The 23519-nt window shown below is 40.3% G+C and overlaps 1 protein-coding gene across 1 annotated transcript in view; it reads left to right on the top strand.

Moving 5' to 3' along the window:
- NKD1 (NKD inhibitor of WNT signaling pathway 1) overlaps positions 1–18651 on the top strand; it is a gene marked incomplete at both ends in the record, with an annotated part of 112210 nt that extends 93559 nt beyond the window's left edge. The window contains 4 exons of the mRNA XM_080638145.1: positions 11392–11539; positions 12592–12676; positions 17201–17331; positions 18077–18651. Coding sequence (XP_080494271.1) covers positions 11392–11539; positions 12592–12676; positions 17201–17331; positions 18077–18651 — 939 coding nt within the window. The remainder of the gene's footprint in view (positions 1–11391; positions 11540–12591; positions 12677–17200; positions 17332–18076) is intronic.
- Positions 18652–23519: the final 4868 nt, after the last annotated feature.

Genomic DNA, 23519 nt, shown 5'->3' with positions numbered 1-23519 from the left:
GTTCAGCAGAGATTAGGAAAAGCAGAGGGGACAGCGCAGACACATTGCGATTCCCGACATCTCCCGATCCCAGAAGCCCCAGCAGCCCTTGCGAGAGAGCGGCTGACGTGGCAGGGGGCGTTCCCGCGGTAACGGCGACCGCACCTCTGCCCCTTGCCTTGAAAGAGCCTTTGGGAGGGCAGTGACGACGCTGCCCACCAGGCGCAGGGAGGAACAAGCAGGTTGTGTTGCGGACTCTGTTGCTGGTGTCCCAGACTGCTGACCAATATGGTCGCCTCCAGAAGGAGAGCTTGCAGTAAGGAGACTGTAGCAACTCAGACAGAGACCCTGCCCCAAACCGTGGCTGTTCAGGTCTCTGGCTGCAGGGAGTGCCAGAGCCTGCTGCTGCCGAGGGAGGGAGGCCAGCATTCCACCTGTGTGAGGTGTGAGCAGGTAGAAGATCTGCTTAGCTTGGTGGCAGAACTTAGGGAGGAGGTCGAGACGCTGAGGACCATCAGGGAGTGTGAAAGGGAGATCGACTGGTGGAGTAACTCCCTGGCGTGCCAGCAGGAATGGTTCCAGGGAGATACCCCCCACGAGGGGATGGACCCCCTGTCCTCTCAGACAGAGGGGGATGACCCGAGACAGCCCCTGCCCTGTAGCTGTTGCGCAGAGGTAAGGGACCAAAAAGACGATGAGGGCTGGAAGCGAGTTCCAGTTCGGAACCGTGGGCAACCTTCCTCCCTTCCTGCCCTGCTTCCCCAGGTGCCCCTCAGTAATAGGTTTGAGGCCCTGGATCTTGATGGAGAGGTAAGTGAGGATGTGGTGCAAGGCCAGACTACAAGGTCACATAGGAAAAGGCGGTCAACTTCACGCCTCAAGACTGCCTCTGACAAGAAAGAAAGAAAAGTCATTGTCGTAGGCGATTCCCTTCTGTGAGGAACAGAGGGCCCGATATGCAGAGTTGACCCTCATCATAGGGAAGTGTGTAGTCTGCCTGGAGCCCGGATCAGGGATATCACCAAGGCGCTCCCCAGCCTGGTGCACCCGACAGACTACTACCCGCTGCTGGTCTTCCAGACAGGTGGGGGGGAAGCTGCTTCCCGCAGTCTGAGGGGGATGAAGAAAGACTACAGGGCCTTGGGGCGGATGGTGAAAGAGTCTGGGGCTCAAGTGATCTTCTCCTCAGTTCTTCCATCTTCCGGTGATGATGTGGGACTGAATGGGAAAATTCAGTCCATAAGCAATTGGCTACGAGACTGGTGCTTTAGGCAGGGCTTTGGGTTCTTTGATAACAGCTGGTTTTATAAGGCTCCAGTCCGGATGATGGCACGTGGGAAAGGTTTAACTCACAGAGGCAAAAGGATGCTGGGGCATGAATTAGCAGGGCTCATTTGGAGAGCTTTAAACTAGATTCGAAGGGGGATGGGGTTGTAACTGGGCTTGCCCCAGTGGGGCAGCACTCTAGGATTGATGAAGACCGGGAGGCCTCCTATAATCCTAGGGTGAAATTGGTGAGCTCAGCTCCCTCCTTGAAATGCCTATACACCAATGTGTGCAGCATGGGAAATAAGCAGGAGGAGTTGGAGACCTGTGTTAAGTCAGGAGATTATGATCTGGTGGCAATTACAGAGACGTGGTGGGACAGCTCACATGACTGGAATATAGTCATGGAGGGCTATGTCCTTTTCAGGAAAGACAGGCCAGCCAGGCGGGGTGGTGGGGTTGCTCTTTATGTGTGAGAGCAGCTGCAATGTACTGAGCTCTGTCCAGGAACAGGGGATGAGCGAGTTGAGAGTCTGTGGGTGAGAATTAAGGGGCAGGCTGGCAGGGGTGATACTGTTGTGGGTGTCTGTTACAGGCCACCAGATCAGGGTGAGGAAGTTGACGAGGCCTTCTACAGGCAGCTGAGAGCGGCCTCACAGTCACAGGACGTGGTCGTCGTGGGGGATTTTAACTTCCCTGATGTTTGCTGGAAGGACTACTCAGCAGCCCAGCCACAGTCCAGGAGGTTCCTCCAGTGTATGTATGATAACTTCCTCATGCAAATGGTGGATGAGCCAACCAGGAGAGGAGCGCTGCTGGATCTCATCCTCACTAACAAGGAGGGTCTGGTCGAAGCAGTAAAGGTTGAGGGCTGCCTTGGTTGCAGCGACCACGAGATGGTGGAATTCAGGATCTTGTGTGGTAGGACCAGTACAATAGCAAGTAGAATTGCAACCCTGGACTTTAGCAGGGCAAACTTTGGCCTTTTCAAACAATTGCTAGGGGAAATCCCATGGACAAGGCTGCTTGAAGGTAAAGGGACCCAAGACAGTTGGTTGGCATTCAAGAATTGCTTATTCCAAGCTCAAGAGCAGAGCATCCCGACACGTAGGAAGTCAAGGAAGAGGGCCAGGAGACCTGCGTGGCTAAATAAGGAACTGCTGGGTATGCTCAAGTGGAAGAGAAGAGTTTATAGGTCATGGAAGGAGGGGCTGGCCACTTGGGAGGAATATAAGGCTGCTGCTAGAGGATGTAAGAAGGCAGCTAGGATGGCTAAGGCCTCCTTAGAATTAAATCTGGCGAGAGGGGTCAAGGACAGCAGAAAGAGCTTTTTCAAATACATAGCTGATAAAACTAACACCAGAGGCAAGGTTGGCCCACTGGTGAACGGGATGGGTGCCCTGGTGCCAGAAGATACAGAGATGGCAGAGTTATTGAATGCCTTCTTTGTCTCAGTCTGCTCTGCCGGAGGCAGTCCTGAAGAGCCCTGTACTCCTGAGACCTCAGATGAAGTCAGGTCACTGGAGCAGCTTGCCTTAGTTGACGAGGAATGGGTTAGGGACCAGTTGAGCAATCTGGACATCCATAAATCCATGGGTCCAGATGGGATGCACCCGCGGGTGCTGAGGGAACTGGCGGAAGTCATTGCTAGACCACTCTCCATCATCTTTACCAAGTCTTGGGAAACGGGAGAGGTGCCTGAGGACTGGAGGAAAGCAAATGTCACTCCAGTCTTCAAAAAGGGCAAGAAGGAGGACCCGGGTAACTATAGACCGGTCAGCCTCACCTCCATCCCTGGGAAAGTGATGGAACACCTTATCCTTGATGCCATATTAAGGCATGTCAAGGATAAGAGGGTTATGAGGGGCAGTCAACATGGCTTTACCAAGGGAAAGTCATGCTTGACCAACCTCATAGCCTTTTATGAGGAAATAACATTGTGGATGGATGATGGCAGAGCGGTGGACGTGGTCTACCTTGACTTCAGCAAAGCATTTGACACAGTCTCCCACAGCATCCTCATAGCTAAATTGAGGAAGTGTGGCCTGGATGATCAGGTAGTGAGGTGGACTGCAAACTGGCTGAAGGAGAGAAGCCAGAGAGTTGTAGTCTATGGGGCGGAGTCTAGTTGGAGGCCTGTATCTAGTGGAGTGCCTCAAGGATCAGTACTGGGACCAGTATTATTTAATATATTCATCAATGATTTAGGTGAGGGAATTGAGTGTACTATCAGCAAGTTCGCTGATGACACTAAGGTGGGAGGAGTGGCTGACACGCCAGAAGGCTGTGCTGCCATCCAGCGGGACCTGGACAGGCTGGAGAGTTGGGCAGGGAGAAACTTGATGAAATATAACAAGGGAAAGTGTAGAGTCCTGCATCTGGGCAGGAACAACCCCAGGTTCCAGTATAGGTTGGGGAACAACCTGTTAGAGAGTAGTGTAGGGGAGAGGGACCTGGGGGTCCTAGTGGATGGCAGGATGACCATGAGCCAACACTGTGCCCTTGTGGCCAAGAAGGCCAATGGCATCCTGGGGTGTATTAGAAGGGGGGTGGTCAGTAGGTCGAGAGAGGTCCTCCTTCCCCTCTACTCTGCCCTGGTGAGACCGCATCTGGAATATTGTGTCCAGTTCTGGGCCCCTCAGTTCAAGAAGGACAGGGAACTGCTGGAGAGAGTCCAGCGCAGGGCAACTAAGATGATTAAGGGAGTGGAGCATCTCCCTTATGAGGAAAGGCTGAGGGAGCTGGGTCTCTATAGTTTGGAGAAGAGGAGACTGCGGGGGGACCTTATTAGTGTATATAAATATATAAAGGGTGAGTGTCCCGAGGATGGAGCCAGGCTCTTCTCAGTGGCAAACAATGATAGGACAAGGGGTAATGGGTATAAACTGGAACACAAGAGGTTCCACTTAAACTTGAGAAGAAACTTCTTCTCAGTGAAGGTGATGGAACACTGGAACAGGCTGCCCAGGGAGGTTGTGGAGTCTCCTTCTCTGGAGACATTCAAAACCCGCCTGGACACATTCCTATGTAACCTTATCTAAGTGTTCCTGCTCTGGCAGGGGGATTGGACTAGATGATCTTGTGAGGTCCCTTCCAATCTCTAACATACTGTGATACTGTGATACTGTGATACTAATGATAGCAGCTAGTAGATAATCTTGGCCACAAAAGAGGAATTTTAGTCTCTTCATGTGACACAGAATTTGTTGTTCTATTAGCCCCGGAGAGACTGGCAGTCAACATAGTGGGCCTGATACTGTAGTTTATTAAGCAGCTCTGCTCCTGATCCAGGAAAGGACTTAACGATGGTGAACATTAAACATGGGAATAATTTGAATTAAAATGAATGGGACACATGCTTTGAATTAAAAGTATGCAATGCACATTGCTGGGTCAGGGGCAGAACAGACAGTCTGAGGAAGAGGGCTATCTCTACCAGCGTCATTTAGTGAGCTGATGAAAATGCTCTCAGCTGGTCAGCTTTTCTAAACAGAGGTCCAGTGTTCTGGTGAGAAAAGCTTAGTGTTCACCTTTTCTCCTTTAAAAATGTCACTTTAATATCTCCTGGATTTATAGCTGGATTTAAAAGGGAGATGAAATTCTTTAAGTTAGATTTCTATCTGTAGACATTGAGGTGCTGTACCAAAAGAAGTCAGCCTTATCATTCTATTTTTCATGTTGGTAAAGATAGACACTGGAAAAGGATGTGACTTGCCCACACACGTCATAGAATCACAGAGTCACAGGATGGTTAGGGTTGGAAAGGACCTTAAGATAATCTAGTTCTAGCCCCCCTCCCAAGGCAGGGACACCTTCCACTAGACCAATTTGCTCCAAGCCCTGTCCAACACTACCAGGGATGGAGCATTCACAACTTCCTTAGGAAGCCTGTTGCAGTGCTTCACCACCCTCACAGTAAATAACTTCTTCCTTATACCTAACTTAAATATCCCCTGTTTAAGTTTAAACTGATTACCCCTTCTCCTATCACTACAGTCGCTGATGAAGAATCTCTCTCTGAAATCCTTGTAGGCCCTCTTCCATTTCATTTGATTCAGTTTTTGTGTTTAAAATACTGGACTTCATGTCCAGAGACTTTCCAAAGGAACAGAGAGTGTTAAATTAAGTTTGTAATAGACATGTGGGTGGGGTGCTATTTTACAAGTGCACCAAATGTTTTTTTCATTAAAATGTTTGAAAATTGTAAATGAGATATGGATTTAGTTACTGGATAAAATGTCCCTTGGGCTTTACACAATGAAAGATCACCGCAAGAGCATTCAAATTCCATCTTAGTGGAATTTCTTCTGGATCTTAACAACATCTTCAGAACTTAATACTGCTTTGATTTCCTTCTAGAGTCTGCATGACTTATTCGTAGTCCTTATAATTACAAATCCAGATCTAGTAATGCTTCTTGAAGAGATATACCCATTATGAAAGCATAATTTTTGGGATGGCAAATCATAAAATTGGCATTACTGTGTATTGTTAAACTACTGCTTTTTCTGTCATAGAAGACCACAATTTTCAGTCATTTTAGTTTAGTGGGAAATAACTTTTCCTGCTGTACTGTGTATATTACAAAACTTGGCTAATGATGTTTCCCTTCATTCCATAAGCCATAAGAGGACAATTCATTATGTACTGCGGGCCTTTTTAGAACTAACAGCTGCACTGTAATTATCTTCACACAGATATTTGTAATCGGACTTGAAACTTGGATAATTGAACTAATGTGTTTTGATCCATGAGTTTTTATATTGAGCTCTCTGAATGTAATTATACTTTGTAAACACTAGCCTTTTTTTTTTTTTTAATCAATCAATTCTTTCTTAGAAAACTAAGTTTCTTTGGTGAGTGGCTGCACAGGAATAAGAACACAAGGTTGCTTGTGAGGAGTGAAAAAAGGGAAATTCTTCTAAAGTAGCTGTTGAGTAGATAGCAAGTGAAGCGCTCCTTTCAGGCTCCAAATAAGAATGATTCAAAAACATATGCGATCAAACAAAGCCGATGTTGCAATAAAAACATCCCACTGTATGTAGAAATCAGACTACAAACAAAGTACAAATGAGACATTTGTACTTTGTACATTGTATACAATGAGACATTTGTACTTTTGTTTTTTTGTGGTGTTTTTTTTTTTTTTTTTCCTGAGGGAAAGGTAATGAACTGATATTGATGCTTTTCTTCATGCATTTTTAATGCTAAATGTTCTTTCTATCTTACATTAAATACTCGATTTTTCCTGTTTTCTTTCTCTCTCTCTCTTTTTTTCCGCCTTTCTAGTTATTTTTGCTCATATCCTCTGTAATGACTGAAAAGGTTCGAGGTTATTTCTGCATTCAGATCTCAGCACCAACTGTTTGCCTTGGGGAAGGATGCAGGCTCTTTGGGGGCTACTAGCTTGACCCTTATCTTGAAATTTGATTATTGCATTGTGGTTGTCAACATTATATTAACTCATGTTGAAGAAAGAACAATGGAACCAATGGCTAGAGTAGTTTTTGTCTGTAGCAGAGGTGCCATCATTTCAACCATTAGGTTTTTGAAGGTTTGTGTCAGGGAGAAATATTAAGAGAAAAGAGAACTTTTTCTTTCAGTTTTGAAGAGAGCTAAAGACCCAAAGACATCTCTCCCAGAGAAGTTACGAAGAATAAAACTGAATGCCTGAATGGTTCCTTTCAATGTTGTTAAACGAGTTAGGGTTATTTTGGTTTTGGTTTTGGTGTTTTGGTTTTGTTTGAGTTTTTTCTTATTGGTGATGGTGGTTTTGGGTTGGTTTGGGTTTTTTTTTCCTTTTTCCTGGGGGGCTGTAGGAGGTGTGTATGTGTGTGCAAATATCTCATTCTGTCAAATTAATTCTGCTTGAAAAGCCTCTTAGTTTTCTTTACAGAATCTCTAGTTTGCTAACTAGTCATATTGATGACAAGCTACAAGAATACTGGAAAAATAGAGTTGTCCCTGTACCACTAATATTCCTTAGAAGTAAAATGTTAATACCTGGAATAGGGACTTCCTCAGTCACTGTAAGGAATGAAGTTCTGCAAGGAATGAAGAATACTTCAGTGTAACTTGTTCTGTTTTTCAGACCCATTAGTTTCTCTGAGTGTTTTAAATTCCTGCTAATCTCCTATTGGAGATCTGTAAAGTATTCTGTGGATACATGTCTGAGGGCAGCATACATGTGTGGCCTCATCTGTTTGCTTTTTAGTATTTTTAATGCAAGTATTTCTGGTGATAAAAAGTTGCTCTTTTCAATATACTTTATTGTAATATACTTTTTGTTTGTTGTATTAGCTGCTTGATAAAACAGGATGTGAAAAACATACAGGTTAATGCTGTTAAGTCCTTCAGGCCTGGAAAAACCAACATAGTGTTCAATAAAGAGAAATAAATCTGGGTATGACATATGCTGGCCATTTGAAGATTACCCAGTAAGCATTTATTTTCCTCTTTGAGGAAAAATATGATTGTTTCAGTTTTCTTACTTGATTAAACTAGCTATTCCAGCAGAAAATCTGCACACTAGAAGCTCTTCAGAAGTTAGATTCATGCAGACTACTTGCCCTCTGAATATAATGTTTATTATAAAAGATAATTTCTTTTATTCTTATTTCTCTTTATCCGTTTAATATATTAGTTTAAGAATCCACAACGATTTCTAACTAGAAGTGGTGTAAAAGTACATTTCAGAGGAAAGAAAACAAAACCAAAAAAAACCCAAAACCCCAAGCAAATGATATTTTTGAGAAATGTGAGACACTGAAAAATCTGGTTTTGTTCATTTTTCACTTAAAAAAGGAGGAAGTTTGAGAAATGTGGGATGAAACTTTTTGAGTGGGAAGTTCCAAGCAGTCTAAAGCAAAGCAGTTACAAAATCATGTGACTAATAAAAATCATAATCCATGGTACAGAAAGGTTAGATTCATTGGTAGGTGGTCTCTGAAACGTGCTGGTTGGTCTACCAGGAGAGAGAAAGATTTAAATAGCTTTTATTCCTGATGTTTAATGGTAAATTTCTTGAGGACAGTGAAATGCACAAGCTGGTGTGTAGAAGGTAAATTTTAGGCAGTTTTTTAAGGAATTTAAATATAGATGATATTCAGTGGGACAGCTTTCAAGGAGAACATAGATTTCCTCAGTCTCCTGGCAGGCTACTGGCCGATGAAAATTCTTTTGAGGGTAAATATAGACATAGTTATAAAACACAAATTTTATAATATGTATTTTAATGGTCTAGCGCTACTGATTTGACAAGAAGCCATTACCATATTAGCTGCCAAAAAAAGGGCTGTAAGAAGGTACTTTTAGTCACAGCTCAAAACTCACTGATAGAGACCATTCCTAATAGATCAGTTCCTCAGGAATTTATATGTTGCAATTGTGAAACAATAACTGGAAAGCAACAGAAGGTTCAAGCTGCCTTGTAATAGGTACCTACTCAGCCAGGACTTTGGTAGATGACAGATTAGCGAATGACCCAAGCAGACTTGTTGGACCAAATCAGAACTGTCAGTTTACTAGAATTCCCAACCCCAAACTAGGACCACAACTAAATGAATCCTATAATAAAAATGTTGTTGACAGTATTTAAAAGATCAGCATAAGGATTAGGCGGTTACTTGTGGATATCCCTAACCTCGATCTTGGTATGTATCCAGTCTGACAACCACGTTCATTTACTGCCAGAATGCAGAGCAGTTCAGGTCGTCATGGAGGAAGCTGGGTATGAAATGCCAAACAAAATGCGAAGGCAGTAGAGTATAAGGCCACAAGGTATTCTGATTACTCTTTGCAGCATCTTAAACTGCTTGGAGCCTGGACATTGATTTGGGTTAATTTGGGCCTGTTTGGCTGAGAGATTTAAATTGTTCTGGTGTGATATGTGTGTGTGCATATTTCTGACTTGCCAAGTATGTGTCACACAAATGCTGCGTCTGGCCTTTGCTGACAGCGTTTGGAAGTATGTTTTAAACTGCTGAGTCAAGCAGCTTGTTGAGAAAGACCCTCAGAGAACACAAGGAGCAGATTGTATGCCAGTTAGCAAGTTAGCCCTCATCACTGGACAAAAATATGTAAAAGGACAGTGGGAGCAAAGACTTTGTCTTTGCCTGTTGAAGTTCAAATACATTCGATGGTCAGCTTGTGCAAATATCTGGCGTAGCTGAAGAAAAGAAAGAGGACAGATGGCTGGGAAAGAAAGAGTTGATAATAACCTCTTGATAGTAGCCTTGTGTGGAAAGATGCCATGTTGGCTAACCAACACTTGTTAAGGAATGTATGGGAAAGGCTCAACTCACCAAAGTGCTGAGTGTATGAAACCCTGCTTTATGGTGCTGAAGTATTCTGATGAAAGGGGTGGTTTGGCTAATAGAGGTGTAGGATTATAGCACCCTGCTTCTAGAACATAATTTATGAATGCATATAAAACAACAGATACGTTTTGTTTGTATGTCTGTGTTCTTGCTTTGTTATTTTTTTCTCATACATGAATAAAAATCCAGCCCTTCATGCTGGCCTTTAGATATGGCTGCGTCTGTTTAGAGGTCTGGCTAGGTTGCAGCTTAGGGTGGAGGTGTGAGAAGTGAGATGTGTTAAAGAGCTGTGAGGTGTCCACCAGATTGTCACTGAGCAGTCTTTCCCTCATTCAAGCTTTAGACCATGGTTCTTGTCCAGAGGATGGAAAACAGCTACTAACATAGTAGTAAAAGTTCATATATAAGCACTCTAGCAACAATTCCACTGAGTGCAGAAAGGTTAGAGAGGGTACATGGTAATGTGAAGTCTGACCCTTCTGGGATTTAGTTACTCATTCTGCCTGTTGAGCTGGAAAATCATCTACTCTAAAATAATTTTTCCTGACCATAAGGTCAGTATTCCCCTAAATTCTGTGTGAGTAGAAATTAGTATTTCTGTGTCACCTTTAAAGGTGATTAGATAGTGGACTGTGTGGTATATTGACTACTAAAATTCTGGGACCCACTAAAGCATACTAAACTTTGAGCTGCCATGGTTACGTGACCCCTGGGCAAAGGAAAAATTGTAGAGGTTTTGAATTTTTATACACCTAACTCTTAATCCTCAGAACCAGTTATACTTAACAAAAGATGATTTAGGTATTTCCTTTGTGCTCACAGGCATCTGGGAGGAGGTTAGGTACAAATAGTGCAAGAAATAGGAAGAGCAGCATGGAGAAATTCTCATCTATACATTGAACAGGATCTTCATAACCTGCAGTGATCAGTATGCTCTGGGCTTAGGTTAGTACCTAAGGTCAATTTGGGTGAAATCCCTTTGAGAAAAAGTAGTGATCCAAGAGCTCTCCTTTTCATCCTGGCAATTTAAGATGGTACCCTTTTTGAGCCTGACAGGATTATATCAGTCTGAGAGACCTCTAAGCTACTAAACAGTGTTTCTCCTGTTTGTAACAATCAGTTTATTAAAATTGGCTAGAGTCCTTTCTGATGTAGCCAGACAAGCAAGCATTTGTTCACGTCCGTTTGCCTTCAAAGAGATGTGTGAAGAATGTTCTGTAATAGGCTTGACTGGATAATCTCTGCTGTTCAAAAAGGAAAGTTTAGAATTGGTTTGAATTTTGCAAAATAAACTAGACCCCAAAATGCATATGTTAGTGACATTCAAACATTATTTGTTTCCACACCTGAGGCTTACAGTTCTGCCACGTCTTTTACTGGTTTTCCTCTATATAATCAACCATTCAACTATCCCAAGAATAATAAACACGTGAGACTGTAGCATCTGAGTTTTTTTTCATTGCTGTATTTGTTTTGGTTTGTGAACTCAGTTTTTAGTGCAGTATGAATGGTTATCATAGAATCCCTGGGTTCTGCTGAAATCAAAGAGAAGAAAAGGAAGAATACAAGTTTGCTGATTCACAGTTTGGAAAGCTTGAATATCTTGCATTGTTGTTACTGTTTTGATATAGTTTGCCCCATTTCAAAAATCTTATGCCACATGATGTAGATTGTAATGTTCTGTGCAAATTCAGCTCTTTTAAATTCAGTGACTTCTGAGACTATTTCAACATTTAATAGTCCCAAGTCCAAAACAGTTGTATCAAAGCTGTAGGTTTCATACCGTTTTCACAACAGTGTGTCTTTATGTGTTTCAATCCAACTATAGGATATTACCAGCCTGCTTCATACCATCTATGAGGTAGTTGATGCATCAGTAAATCATTCTCCTAGTTCCAGCAAAACTCTGAGAGTGAAACTTACTGTGGCACCAGATGGCAGCCAGAAGAAAAAGAGTATCTTGTTAAATCATGCTGGTAAGGATGTACAATCAGCCTTTGGGAAAAATACAAAAGATTTCAAGAATCCCTCAAAAATGCAACTTCATATTTTGTTTCTACAATTAAATGTATACATAAAGGCAAATAATTATGTGGGTATTTGAAACCCCGTGAATCTGCTTTATGGGTGCAAAATTGCCTACCCTCCTCCTTTCAGTGTCCCTTAAGCAAATTAGAGTTCCCTTACCTGATTGATTGTTCCTTTTTGGAGGCAGCAGTAGGCCATCTGGTGTGTAATACCTTTGTGCACCACAAGGCAGATTTAAGGCCTTTTCAACTTGTACCACTTTAGCTCTGCTGATACTACAATGCTCAGCTTCTGTGGAAACTGGTGTAGTGGTGTAAAATGTTTTTTGCAAGTGCAGAACTGTCACTGCTGCTGGATAAGAATAAGCAATTCAGCATAAATAACCTTTATGAAACTATACATAAAAATTGAACTTTTCTATAGTGGCAGAGTCTGCCATTGAAAATGACGTATACTCTGATGGCTAATTCACATTATATTCACTATAATAATAGTTGTATAATTACGTCAGTAGGTTAAGTACTACAAATACTTATTTAAAGTAATTTAAAGTATTTAAAGTAATTTAAAGTATTTAAAGTAATATTACAGTAGAAAATGTGGGCACTTTTCCCAAAAGGAAAGCCTTGTTACCTCAGGTTTAATATATCCATCTACTCAGTCAAGTGCAGACATAAGAAAATTTGTGCTTCTGGGGAGCTCTGTGATGCATTAGTACAGCTTGAAGCTCCAAGCTGCTGAGCCTTCCTGAAAGACAAGTGTATCAGTGTGAATGCAGCTCCGTTTAACCTGCCACATGGCTTGCAGCCTAATGTCCTACAGTCAAGGTTATGCCTGTCTAAAATCTGTTGTGTGGACAAAAGCACTTTTGAGAAGGGTACATGAAATAATACATTACATCTTGATCTACCAACAAGAAAAATGTATTTGCAATGTGGCATGTTAGTTATGCTTATCAGCAAGGACAGTAATGTGAGAATAATGTCCTTTCTCTTGGCAGATTTGCAGAGTGCCAAGCATAGAGCTGAAAGCAAAGTTAATGAAGAAGTAAGAAGCTCTGAGAAGAAGCAGCGGGCTTCTCTCAGGTAAGGGGAAAGAACCCTGTGTCCTAACAGGCCCTGGGTACATCTGAGGAAACCTCAACCATTGATTTCTTGTTTGCTTCCTTGCTTTAGTTTTTAAAATTATGTTAAAACAAAGGAATTACAGGATTTTTGCTATGGAACCATCAGCAGATTCCAGGGGTGAATACTTTGTACATTAAAATGAAACCCAGAAAGCAAATCTGTAGGATCGATGACCCAAATTATCTTCTGTTAGCTCTTTGGAGGACATGCAGTGCCTTTTAGATGCTATCTGCAAATATTGTGCCTACTACTGGAGTTTATAGCACGGACTTTGGCTAAAAGTGTCCCAAACCCTTTTAATCTCCACAGAGGCCAACTCTTGCCTTTCTCTGTCCTCCACAGTGACTTAGCAAAGGGGCCATCTCTGCTGACTCCCACTTGCTAGACATGCTTCCCTGCTGCCACGTCAGCTTTAGGTCAACTTCTCCTTTGCAGAACTAGTTATTTGGTAGTACCCATGAGGAATTAGCCTACTTGCTTAGAACTAATATATTTAATGTAATCTTATGGGAAAATTTAGACTTTTTTTTCTTTGTAAGTTTCAGAATATATTTCACCACTTGCAAAATATGTCTGGTGTCTTTCAATGGACTCCAGCTTGTGTGGCACAGGGTGAATCCATTTCCAATACAGCACAAGCACAGTGGGCTTCTTTTATGAAGAGATGCTGGTAGACTTGCAGCCATCTATGGATTAGATAAAAAACCAGTTTCAGTTCTTCCCTAATAGAATGCACAATATTATTCTGGATGCCAATCCAGGCCTTCTTCCTCTGAACATGTGTAATCATGTGTATTTATCCTGTTATCAAGGGTTCTACCTATCTGATAGATATTACCTGCACTGAACTTCAGAGTATGTGATAATCATTTGCAATGTATTTTTCAGGTACTAAAATTTTTTACAGCTAAGAAAAATGTTAATCTCTCAGTCACATGTAGGTGTACTATTCCTTTTCTGAATTCAGTATTCTAATGGATAGAAAAACAAATAGAAAGAAGATAATTTTGATAGATTTGAACATAGAGCAGTTGCTCCAAACAGGTCATCTTGGTGTATAGGCTTGATCTGTTTTAGGATTTTAAGTTTAATTCTAAGGCAGAGGGAAGTGTTCATTGAAGTGCTACAGCAATGACATTGAATCATTTGTTACATTTGTTTCTTCAGTTGCAAATTTAAGAAAAAATAAAAATCCACTCTTGGCTTTCCTTGGATTTAGGGATATTTTTCCAAATACATAATACATTTATCAGGAGAAGGAGCATTCAGTCTTATTAAAGATGACAACAAAACAGTGCCTCCCTTTTTTGGATAGAGAAAAAATGCCAGTGAGTTGTCCCAGTGAGTATATCCCAGTACAATCAAATTTCAGATTAAAAGAAGACTAAAATGACTTCTAATCTTCTGTTAGGAGCAAAATCTTCTGTGAACTAAAGAATACTCCATGGTTTTGCTTGCTGGCGTCAATGTGGCATTCAGATTCCCTCTGCCCATTAGCAAAGGTTTGCCCTGTGTGAATTTAAAGGCCTAGTTTTTGCTTGATAATCTGTTGCAAAAATCCCCTTTCAGTTGCAAAAATCCCCTTGAAGTCCTGGTTTTGCAAATGTAGTGGTTTTATGAACAGCAGCCATTTCCTTAAATCCACAGTCACAGAGGCATCAAATGTTGGGGTAGAATCTTGGCTCTGCTGTATGTCCTTCTCATCCCTTTGCATAGAGGCTTCCTAGACAGAACAAACCTGTATCTTGAGCTGAGCAATCAGCATCAGACAACTGTCAGTATGTAACAGGTTTTGTTGCATCTCATAAAATGTGGACAGGACAAAGAATGTCCTGTTCACACTGTGTGTGTTGCAGGGATGTTTTCATGCTCTGGCCAAATTACTAACCCTTAGGAAAGCTCTCTGAGGCTCATAACAGAATCTCATAATATTAATGCAGAGGCTTCTCCTTTGAAAGCAGCAATGAGGACTTTGTGGGAAGTGCACACATTTCAGAAATTGTCACTTAGGAATTCTAGGCAAGAGGTGATTAATATTCAAGATAAAGTGGATAAAAGTGTTTTTATCCTGAAGGTGGGAGGTAGATGGGTTAAATTTTTCATCTGCTGGAAGCTACAGGCAATTTTCCCCTTTAGGGCTAATGCAAGTATCAAGATAAGTAGCTACATTCATAGCTAGCTTGCCTGGCATGTATGGTACAAAATGGATGGTGGAAGAGCACTGGCAGGCAGCTTTGTGGGTTGGGAATCTTTGTGCTATTCTAGTTCATATTTCACATCAGCCCCTAAAACATCTGCTTTTTACCCACAGATACACATCTCACTCTTTCTTTCTTTCCTGCTGAAGCGATTTCTTCCTGACTGGCTTAAATTCTGTTATCAATGAGCTTAGCTTTCAGGAAATGTCCTTGCATTTTTCTACCCCGGGCTCTGTCACTGCGCTATTCCCCTTGCTGCTATATCATTGTGTGCTTATTATCATCAGCATGACACCCCAGGGTAGAAATTTTAGAAAGGGCTTTCGTACACTCCACAAACACTTAAGCAGATGCCTTTTTTTATTAAAAACAAAGCCAAACCAAAAACCAGTGCCAACACTGCATATGTTTACACAACGTGCTTGATGCATGGCTGGTGCATGCCTGTGCCTTCCCATCTTCCCATGTGTACACAGGAGAGCATCATGGGGCTAGATGCCAGATGCTTCAGTTCTCTGACTTAAAGTTCTCTTTGACAGTAGATCACAGCTCTCACCAGTATATAATTGTTTCATCATTTATTTTTGCCTGAATATTGTTGAATGGCATCTTGCATGTAAGAAAGCTATTGGAATTCAGGAGTGTGGCAGTACTGGCATAGTTTTTCTTTACTGTCTTGATGAGAGATAGCATTTATTACAGTAACAAAAAACCAGGTTCCATGCTAGCTTTTTTTTTAACAGACAGTGCTGTATACAGTGTTGCTTTTTTGTGTTGAATCAAACCCAGGGATGTTTTTCTGGGTTAACTGTGTGTTGTGTGCAGCATGTGTGTGCATGTCTCTATGGTTTCCACAGGCAGTTCATGCCTGGCAATTCAAATTACCCAGGGTCTAGGCCCAGAGATCTTTTATGTAGACCTGTGAAAGTGTAATAACTCGCAAAGGTGTGTCTGGGGCAGGAAAGGTACTGAGTTGGCTATGTATCCTAAAGAATAAGGGATATCTGGACATTCCCTCATTTTTGACAGTACCGCATGTCACTTCTGGAGTTCAAGCTGACTCAGAGTCTTTAAAGCTTACCTGCTATCCAGGCAGACTTTCCTTCATTCAAGAGACTCTACCTCTATCAAAGTAGAGCAAAAAATCATCTTCCAGGTAGGTCAAGTCTTGCGACTTTTATCAAAGATACTGCAAACCTCTGTCTCACAGTGACACAGGGGACTCAGCTCTGTAATGTCCCTGAACAGTACTACACTAGACCAGGAAAGCAGTTTGTGCCAAAGCTCAGTGGGATCAGCAGCCTTTGGAAACCTGGAAATGTGTTAATAGATTTAAAGCGGAGTATTAGGCACCATACAGTAGAGAGCCCAGATTTAGCAACTGGTGTACGACACAAAGTCGAATTCTGGTCTAAGGTTGACGTCAGTGCAATCTCACAGAGAAATAGCAAAGCCTATCTTGTGGCCTTGGAGACTGAACTATCTGAATCCCAGGCAGCAACTTATTCAAGAGTTTTCTGCTTATCCTGTTTGTTATATTGAATATATTGTTCATATCTGCAGGCGTCCATTTAAATTGCGGAATTAACTTGTTCGGCATTATGGGCTACAATACTGTAAACCTCTGCCTGATTTTTTTCTGCCTCATAAATGAATGGTATTTCAGATATTCATTCTCAGGAAATAGTTCTGCTATAAATAAAATTGCAAAGCTGAGCAGGAAAAGGAGCTGAGATTCTGAAGCCAGCTTATTATCTGACCCTGTTAATTGTATTTTGGAAAGTGGCAGTTATCTCTGGGTGCCCTACCAACACCTTCGCTTCTCAGGCTCTCTCTAGTTACTAAACCTGTACTGTTGCCTTTCTGCAGCAGATACACATGAGTAGCCTGACATGAGGCTTTCCCCAGTGCTTCCTCACAGTGGTGGGAATAGTCATGAATCAAAGAGCAGGTTCTCTTTGGCATGTCCAGATTGGGTGGAATGATTTGGCCCTAAGTCACAATGTAAGAAACCCTAGGAAGAGTTTTATTTGTTTTTGCATGTGTAATGCAACTTGAAGGCCTCCCGTGCTTTGCAACATTGGGGTTGATTTTATGAGGGGAAAGAACAGTCAGTTCAGGCCTATCAACTTAGCAAATCCGGTCATCCAAGACTTCAAGCATTTGTTGTTTCTTTGTGAGCAACTCATGTCACTTCAAAGAGGCCATCAGTTGTTGTTTTGCAGATGGTGATAACAACTTTAAAGAAGTTCTGCTGAACTGTAATTTTGCTTCCTGCTGACAGATATCACCAGAGTGAGAACAATCCAGAGCAAAGTGGGTGCTATCGTCATTGTGTTGATGAGAACATTGAAAGGAGAAACCACTATTTGGATCTTGCAGGAATAGAAAACTACACATCAAAGTTTGGGCCAGGTAATTTGATAATTTACCTTTTCATCTTTCCTGTCTTCAGTTGCATGTTCCACATCAGGGGCAATGAATTGTGAACCTGTGTGATCTGTCTGTAGTGACTTACTGTAAGAAACTGGACTGTGTGAATACTGCAAGATGATTGCTAGTGAAGGTGGCATCACAATAGAGTGGCTAATGTGCTGCAAGCCTGCTTTGAAGTGCTTGTTTGTGTAGCTGAACTTGGAGGTGAGCCTAGGAGAACAATCTCTACATGTAAATAATGAAGTTTAGCCTATGGGTGAGGTGAGGACTGATTTTTGGATGTTAGAGTTTGTTCCCAAGATGATACCAGCATATATTTTGTACTTGCTACTGACCAAAAAATAGAAGAATGTGCATTCATACCTGGAATTTTGGCTTTTGTCCCCACATTAAAAAGATTTAAATTTTCTCCCTTTCCCTGTCCTTTGCCAAGATTTTACTATTCCACTCACAGATATTTTGGTGAATTTCAGACAGATGATGACCAAGGGAAGATAATATAAAGACTTTTATACATACAGACATTCACTTCTATATAGATATGTACTTGTCTGTGTATTATTTACTAGCCAGAATTATTAAGTGTAATTAAACTAGACAGTTATAATTGTATTCACTTCCCTAGGAAAAATTCATTTTGCCAGTAATGCTATCCCTGCCAACTGCATGCTACTAATTAAAACTTTGAAATACTAGATGACTAACTCAGCTTGTTATTTCCTAGGATCTCCTCCAGCAGCTCAAAAACATGACCCGCCATGCAGAGTTGTGAATCAGACTAGATCCCGTTCTCATGAACCTGAAACCTTCCATGCACACCATAGGAAATCTCAAGTGGTGGATCCAAGCCACATCAATCTGGCTGAAAGTTCGTATGCCAAGATTGCAGAAATCCAACAAAGGCTGCGGAACCAGGACTCCAGCAAGCACTTTGTGAGGTCTCCCAAGGCCCAGGGCAAAAACATTGCCCCTGTGCATCCTGGAAGGGCAGCTAGAAATAAACCTTTTCAAGGGGCACCCATGCCAATGGCTTCCCCTAGTGCAAGGGTGGGACAGAATCTTCCTTACCTCCCCTTGCAATCTCAACAGGTTCACAAGAAGCATAAGCAGAGGGCAAAGGAGAATCACCAAATGTGCAAAACCTTCCATTCTCCAGGGACAGTTGTGGAAAAGGAACATGTAAGAGACCTACCCACAGTCATTTTATATGAAGGCCAAGTTGGACAGATGATACAAAGACATGAACACCACCACCACCACGAGCACCACCACCACTACCATCACTTCTACCAGACATAGAAGAGATCCTACCAACATCCTCCAAGAATCATCCCATATGAAGGAAATGTGTTCTTGTGATACCAGAACTAAGGCATTACTATGATTAATATTATTGTTACTCCATTAATATTCAGCTAGCATATATTTTAGAGGTTATACAGAACTCCTGAAACTTACCCTATTTATATGTTTTGGAATGGCATAGCTTACTTAAACACCTTTTTGGTTTGTTTGGATTTTTTTAAGTGGCTGTAAAGCAGCAAACAGCCACAGCTTTTTGAGCTGTGATTTATTGCAGATCATCAACGCACTTCTTTAAAAGTACTACTTCCATTGTAGTAGGAAAAATACTTCAAACACTCTTGCAGACACCTAGCTTACCACTCTGCTGTATGTCGGCTAATCGCACACAAGCCTTCTATCAGGGGAGCAATGTTCGAAGGGTTGGACTCCAGAGATACTCGGAATAATGGAAAATACAAACAGCTGCTACCTCTAGTATTATTCAGATTTTATTTTCTTTTTATTGATTGTAATGTGCTACAGAAGGGGAATTTCAATATACTGCGTTCGTGTAGCCTGTTTGTGTTCACATCCTTTCAAATTATCTTAATAATTACAAGGAAATATTAGCTATCCTTGTCAACAGAGCTACCTTTGTACGACTTACACTTTATTTTCTTGGAGATTCTTCACTGACACAAATATAGTCTGTTATATACTGGGTAATATTTAAATATACTTCTTTTTTTTTTTAATTTTTTTTTCTCTTACTCTCCATTCTGTTTGGAGTAACCATTTGAAAAGTGGAGGATGTGAAATGGGTTTTTCAAAAGCATCACTAAACTTTAGTGCTTGGGCCATAAATATAGTTCTTGGGGGTTTGAGAAGGAGAGAGGTTGTTTAGGGTTTTGTTTTGTTTAAATCCACAGTTCTTTGTTTTGAGAAAGAATTGAGGAAAATATACTTTCTCACTTTAAATGTTGGCAAATATATATAAAGTATAAATATAAATATATATATATAAATATGCACACTCTCAGGTACCTTTTGTTGTGTTTTAGAAATCTGTGGTTTGAATATTAACATTATAATTATTTTTTTTTTTCACAACAGTGACATTTTAGAAGCATATGCCATGGCATTTTCTTAGGTGGCTCCAATTTAAATTTCCCCAGCACCTACCAACTTTTGAGACAATTCAATATGTAAAAAACCATTGTTCACAGTCATTCTGGCCTCTTTTACTTTTTTGATATCGTAGGGCTTCCATTCTATAAAGGAGAATGAGACCATACTCACAAGACCTTACTGGCTGCTGAGAAATTTGAAGGTCAAAAGTAAACCAGAAAAGTGAAAAAAAGGGTCAGTAGTTCTAGTTCTAGGTCAAGTTCTAGTTTCTAAGGGGCCCACATCTATAATACATTCAATTGTGTTTTGTACAGATCACCATTTTGCAGGTAGAAAGTGACTGAAAAACACCTATGTTGCTTTTGGAACATTAGAGAACTCCTGACATCAAAATATAATTGTTCTATAAAAGTATTTGCTTTTGGTTTTAATTATTTAAAGTGTTGTGGTATTTTGTCTATAGTATATATTGTAAAATGTAATTATCCCACATTGTTATAAGCCCTTTATGATGAGGGTATTTTTTTTCTGACTAGAGCTTTCATCAGCCCAAAATGGGATACTACCCCATTACTGCTGACTAGTTTTAGAGGGATGTTGTCCTTTCTAAGAACATGGAGACATCAACCTTGAAAGAAAAATTGAAAGCCTTGCCTTCGTGTGGAATTGGAATAGAATCACTTCTTCGTGGTAATTAGGTCTATCTCTTGTCTCTCTGGATCAGCAGTTGTTTAGACTTATTGTCCTTTTTAAAAAATCTGGTTTATTTTATTCTATTTTTTTTAGCTGTCAGCAGTGTGTTCTGTTAAATCTAACAAACTGTTTTTTAAAATATGTTTGATCTGTGTGACAACTATACTGTTCTGTTTATTTTTAAAATTCCTAAAGTCCAAAAATATTTATATGCAGAATTTTCTGTATTGAAAATATGAAAAGGCCACAAATTTGGTTAGTTACCACTGAGTTGTTCTATTCTAAGCCTTTTTGCTGCTTGTGTATCATTCTTTTTCAATGTATATATAATTATGGACTGCAAAAAAAAAAAAAAAAAAAGATGGCATTTATATGTCTAGTAGAAGGAATAAGCTTATTTATATTATAGTGTTAACAAAGTCTGATGTATTCAAGTAACTTACATTATACCGCATGCAGAACACAAAAGTGTACATTCCATCTAAGAAGGGATGCTATGCTATTTGTTTTGAAGATGTAATTAAAGCTGTTCTCTTTTCAGGGGAGCACCTGCCAGAAAAACTGAGAGGTGGGAATTATTCCTTAGTCAATTTTTTTTAACACAGATTGTTGCCGAAAACCAGAAAACGTTCTGGAAAACAAGAGTGCTTTCAGAACTGTGGGTTTTCCTAAGAAGGGGCAACAGAGGGGGATAAATCTTTCACCCAAAGATATTTTGCTGGAAAAGATAACAGCACGAATAACAAAATCCTATCTGATTGAAAAGCGTTCAGTACTAGCTTTGCCAAGTCAACTGTGAAGTGTAACACAACTGACCATTGGTTATAACCTTGCATTGATTTGTTTTGGTTTTTTGTATTTGGGGATTCAACAGATAAATTTACCTTGCTCAGATTCTGTGAAATACAAATATATTTAATAACGGTGCACCCCCATACTAAAACTTTACACCAGCCATCTATAGACATACAGTATCTACATACTGTGTTGCAGTTGTGTTACGTGTATTAAGTGTGAATAACATGTAGCACAGCTTCTTTTCACAGAATCTTGAATTTCTGTATCTTTTAAAAATGTTTGCTTTTCAGTATTTTGTATAGTAAATATAGATGGTTTTGACTAAATGCTTTATTTATTTAACAGCAAAAACTGTGCCAAGAGAACCCCCTGATAATTAAAGTTTTACTAGTTCAGAAAGTAGATTTCCTTCTTGTTGTGGATTTCAGGGGCTTATTGCAATTGCTGTCAGTGCTTGCATATCCCACTGATGAAAGAGCTTGCATTAACATGTTTGAGAACAGGTTCAGGCCATAAGGTATGGACTGGGTATGCTTTGGTTTTATATTTAAACTATCAAGTTTCAAAGTTAAATTTCTTATCCCCTACTGTTAGACCTGTGTTGAATAGCTGATTTTTCAGCTTGTTTTTAAATCTGAAAACCATTTAAAATATATATGTATATATTTCTTTAAGTTGCTCAAAACTGTGGCTGAATCTGAATTTAAAATTGATTAGTTTCTGGTTAAACAAAAAATTGCATTTCTGAGAAAAAAAAGAAATTGTTATTATTTAAAAGTAAAATGGAGTGGCATAAAGTAATTCCAAATGAAAACTCTAGTTTTTTTCACTTACTACTTCTGTTTTTACAAAAAAACAATTCAGCAAAACAAAGTGAATCCCAAAATTTGAACTATTTGCTGAAAAAAATTTCAGTGGAAAAATTTTGCTCACCTTTACCAGCTGCAATTTTTGGGAAGCCAGGTTTTTTTGAAAATGAAGGTTGCTAAGCTCTTCTCACAACTTCATGACCAGCTTACACAAAGTAAACTAAGCTAAGCGTAATGAAGTAAAACCTTTGTCCTAGTGAAATCTTTGGGAAGACTGCAAGATTCCCACTGGCTTCAGGGTGCCTATAATTTCATTCCAGGAATGTGGGTTTGAAGTCTACATAATATGCAGACAGTGATTTCAGTATTTATTTCTTATGCATTTTACTGCTGATGATTTTGTAGTAGCTAATATTAAATGGACATTTTACTGTAAGGGATCAAGCTGGTAAGTTAATGAAGATTAGCAGCAAATATTGTGCTTTATACTGACGTCACTGGAGGACCTCAAGGCACTTCCAGATGTTTTTGAAACATCCACATGTTCTTTAGTCACTATTAGATATGAAGACCCAGTTCTGCCTTCCAATGATGAAGTACCAGTTCTCCTGGCATATTGGCAGACCAGCCTCTTAAGGCCACACCAAATTAAAAAGCCAAATACATGACTCCTATAACTGCCTTCCTACTGTAGTCATCAAAAGCACAGAACAGCAAAGTATAGCTGGAGTACTTTAAAGGTGTATATGTGTGTGTATATATATGTGTGTGTGTGTATATATATACATGTGTGTGTTGTCTAGCAGAAGTTAGTGAATGGCACAGGATGGATTCTGACAGAGGTGATCTTTTGTAGAGGGATAAGTACTGTGTGTGCTCAACAGTCTAGAAGTTGCCACATAAATATACAGATACGATAAATGCTTACTGTTCTCCATATCTCATTGTGTACCTCAACTGCTGAATGACAGATTTCGTTTGTGTTCCAATTAGCAGGAAATTTAGGCCCATTGAGGCCAAGACTATACTTCAGAAAAATTCATCATGCTAAAAAATCTGCAAAACATTCACCATGATTTTTGCCTGGAGTACAGGCAAGAATGTTCATGTTTGGAAACGTGTCAGCTAAGCAAGTCTCACCTTTAATTACCTTGATGCAATTCATCAAGATCTGAAAATATGTTTTCAAACATGACTTATACATGGTTTTGTTGGGAACCAAGTCATATTCAGCATCCTGTTAGTTGTCAGGCTCCCTTTTTTTTTAAATGTACCAAGCAGAAACATGTTTGAAAATCCATGAAATAAAAATTGAACTTTATGTGTTTTCTAAACAGCTTCTGGAAGATTTCTTTCTTAATGCACTTAGCAGGAAAAACAGCCTCAGTTTATCACTTTTTTTTTTTTTTTTGCGTACTTTTCAGATGTTCAGTTGATTTAACTTCGAAGGGGCTG

Source organism: Psittacula echo (genome assembly GCF_963264785.1).
Source record: "Psittacula echo genome assembly, chromosome: Z".
NCBI classification, from domain to species: Eukaryota; Metazoa; Chordata; class Aves; order Psittaciformes; family Psittacidae; genus Psittacula; species Psittacula echo.
The sequence above is the reverse complement of the archived record's forward strand: the minus strand, read 5'-3'. Positions and strand labels throughout refer to the sequence as shown.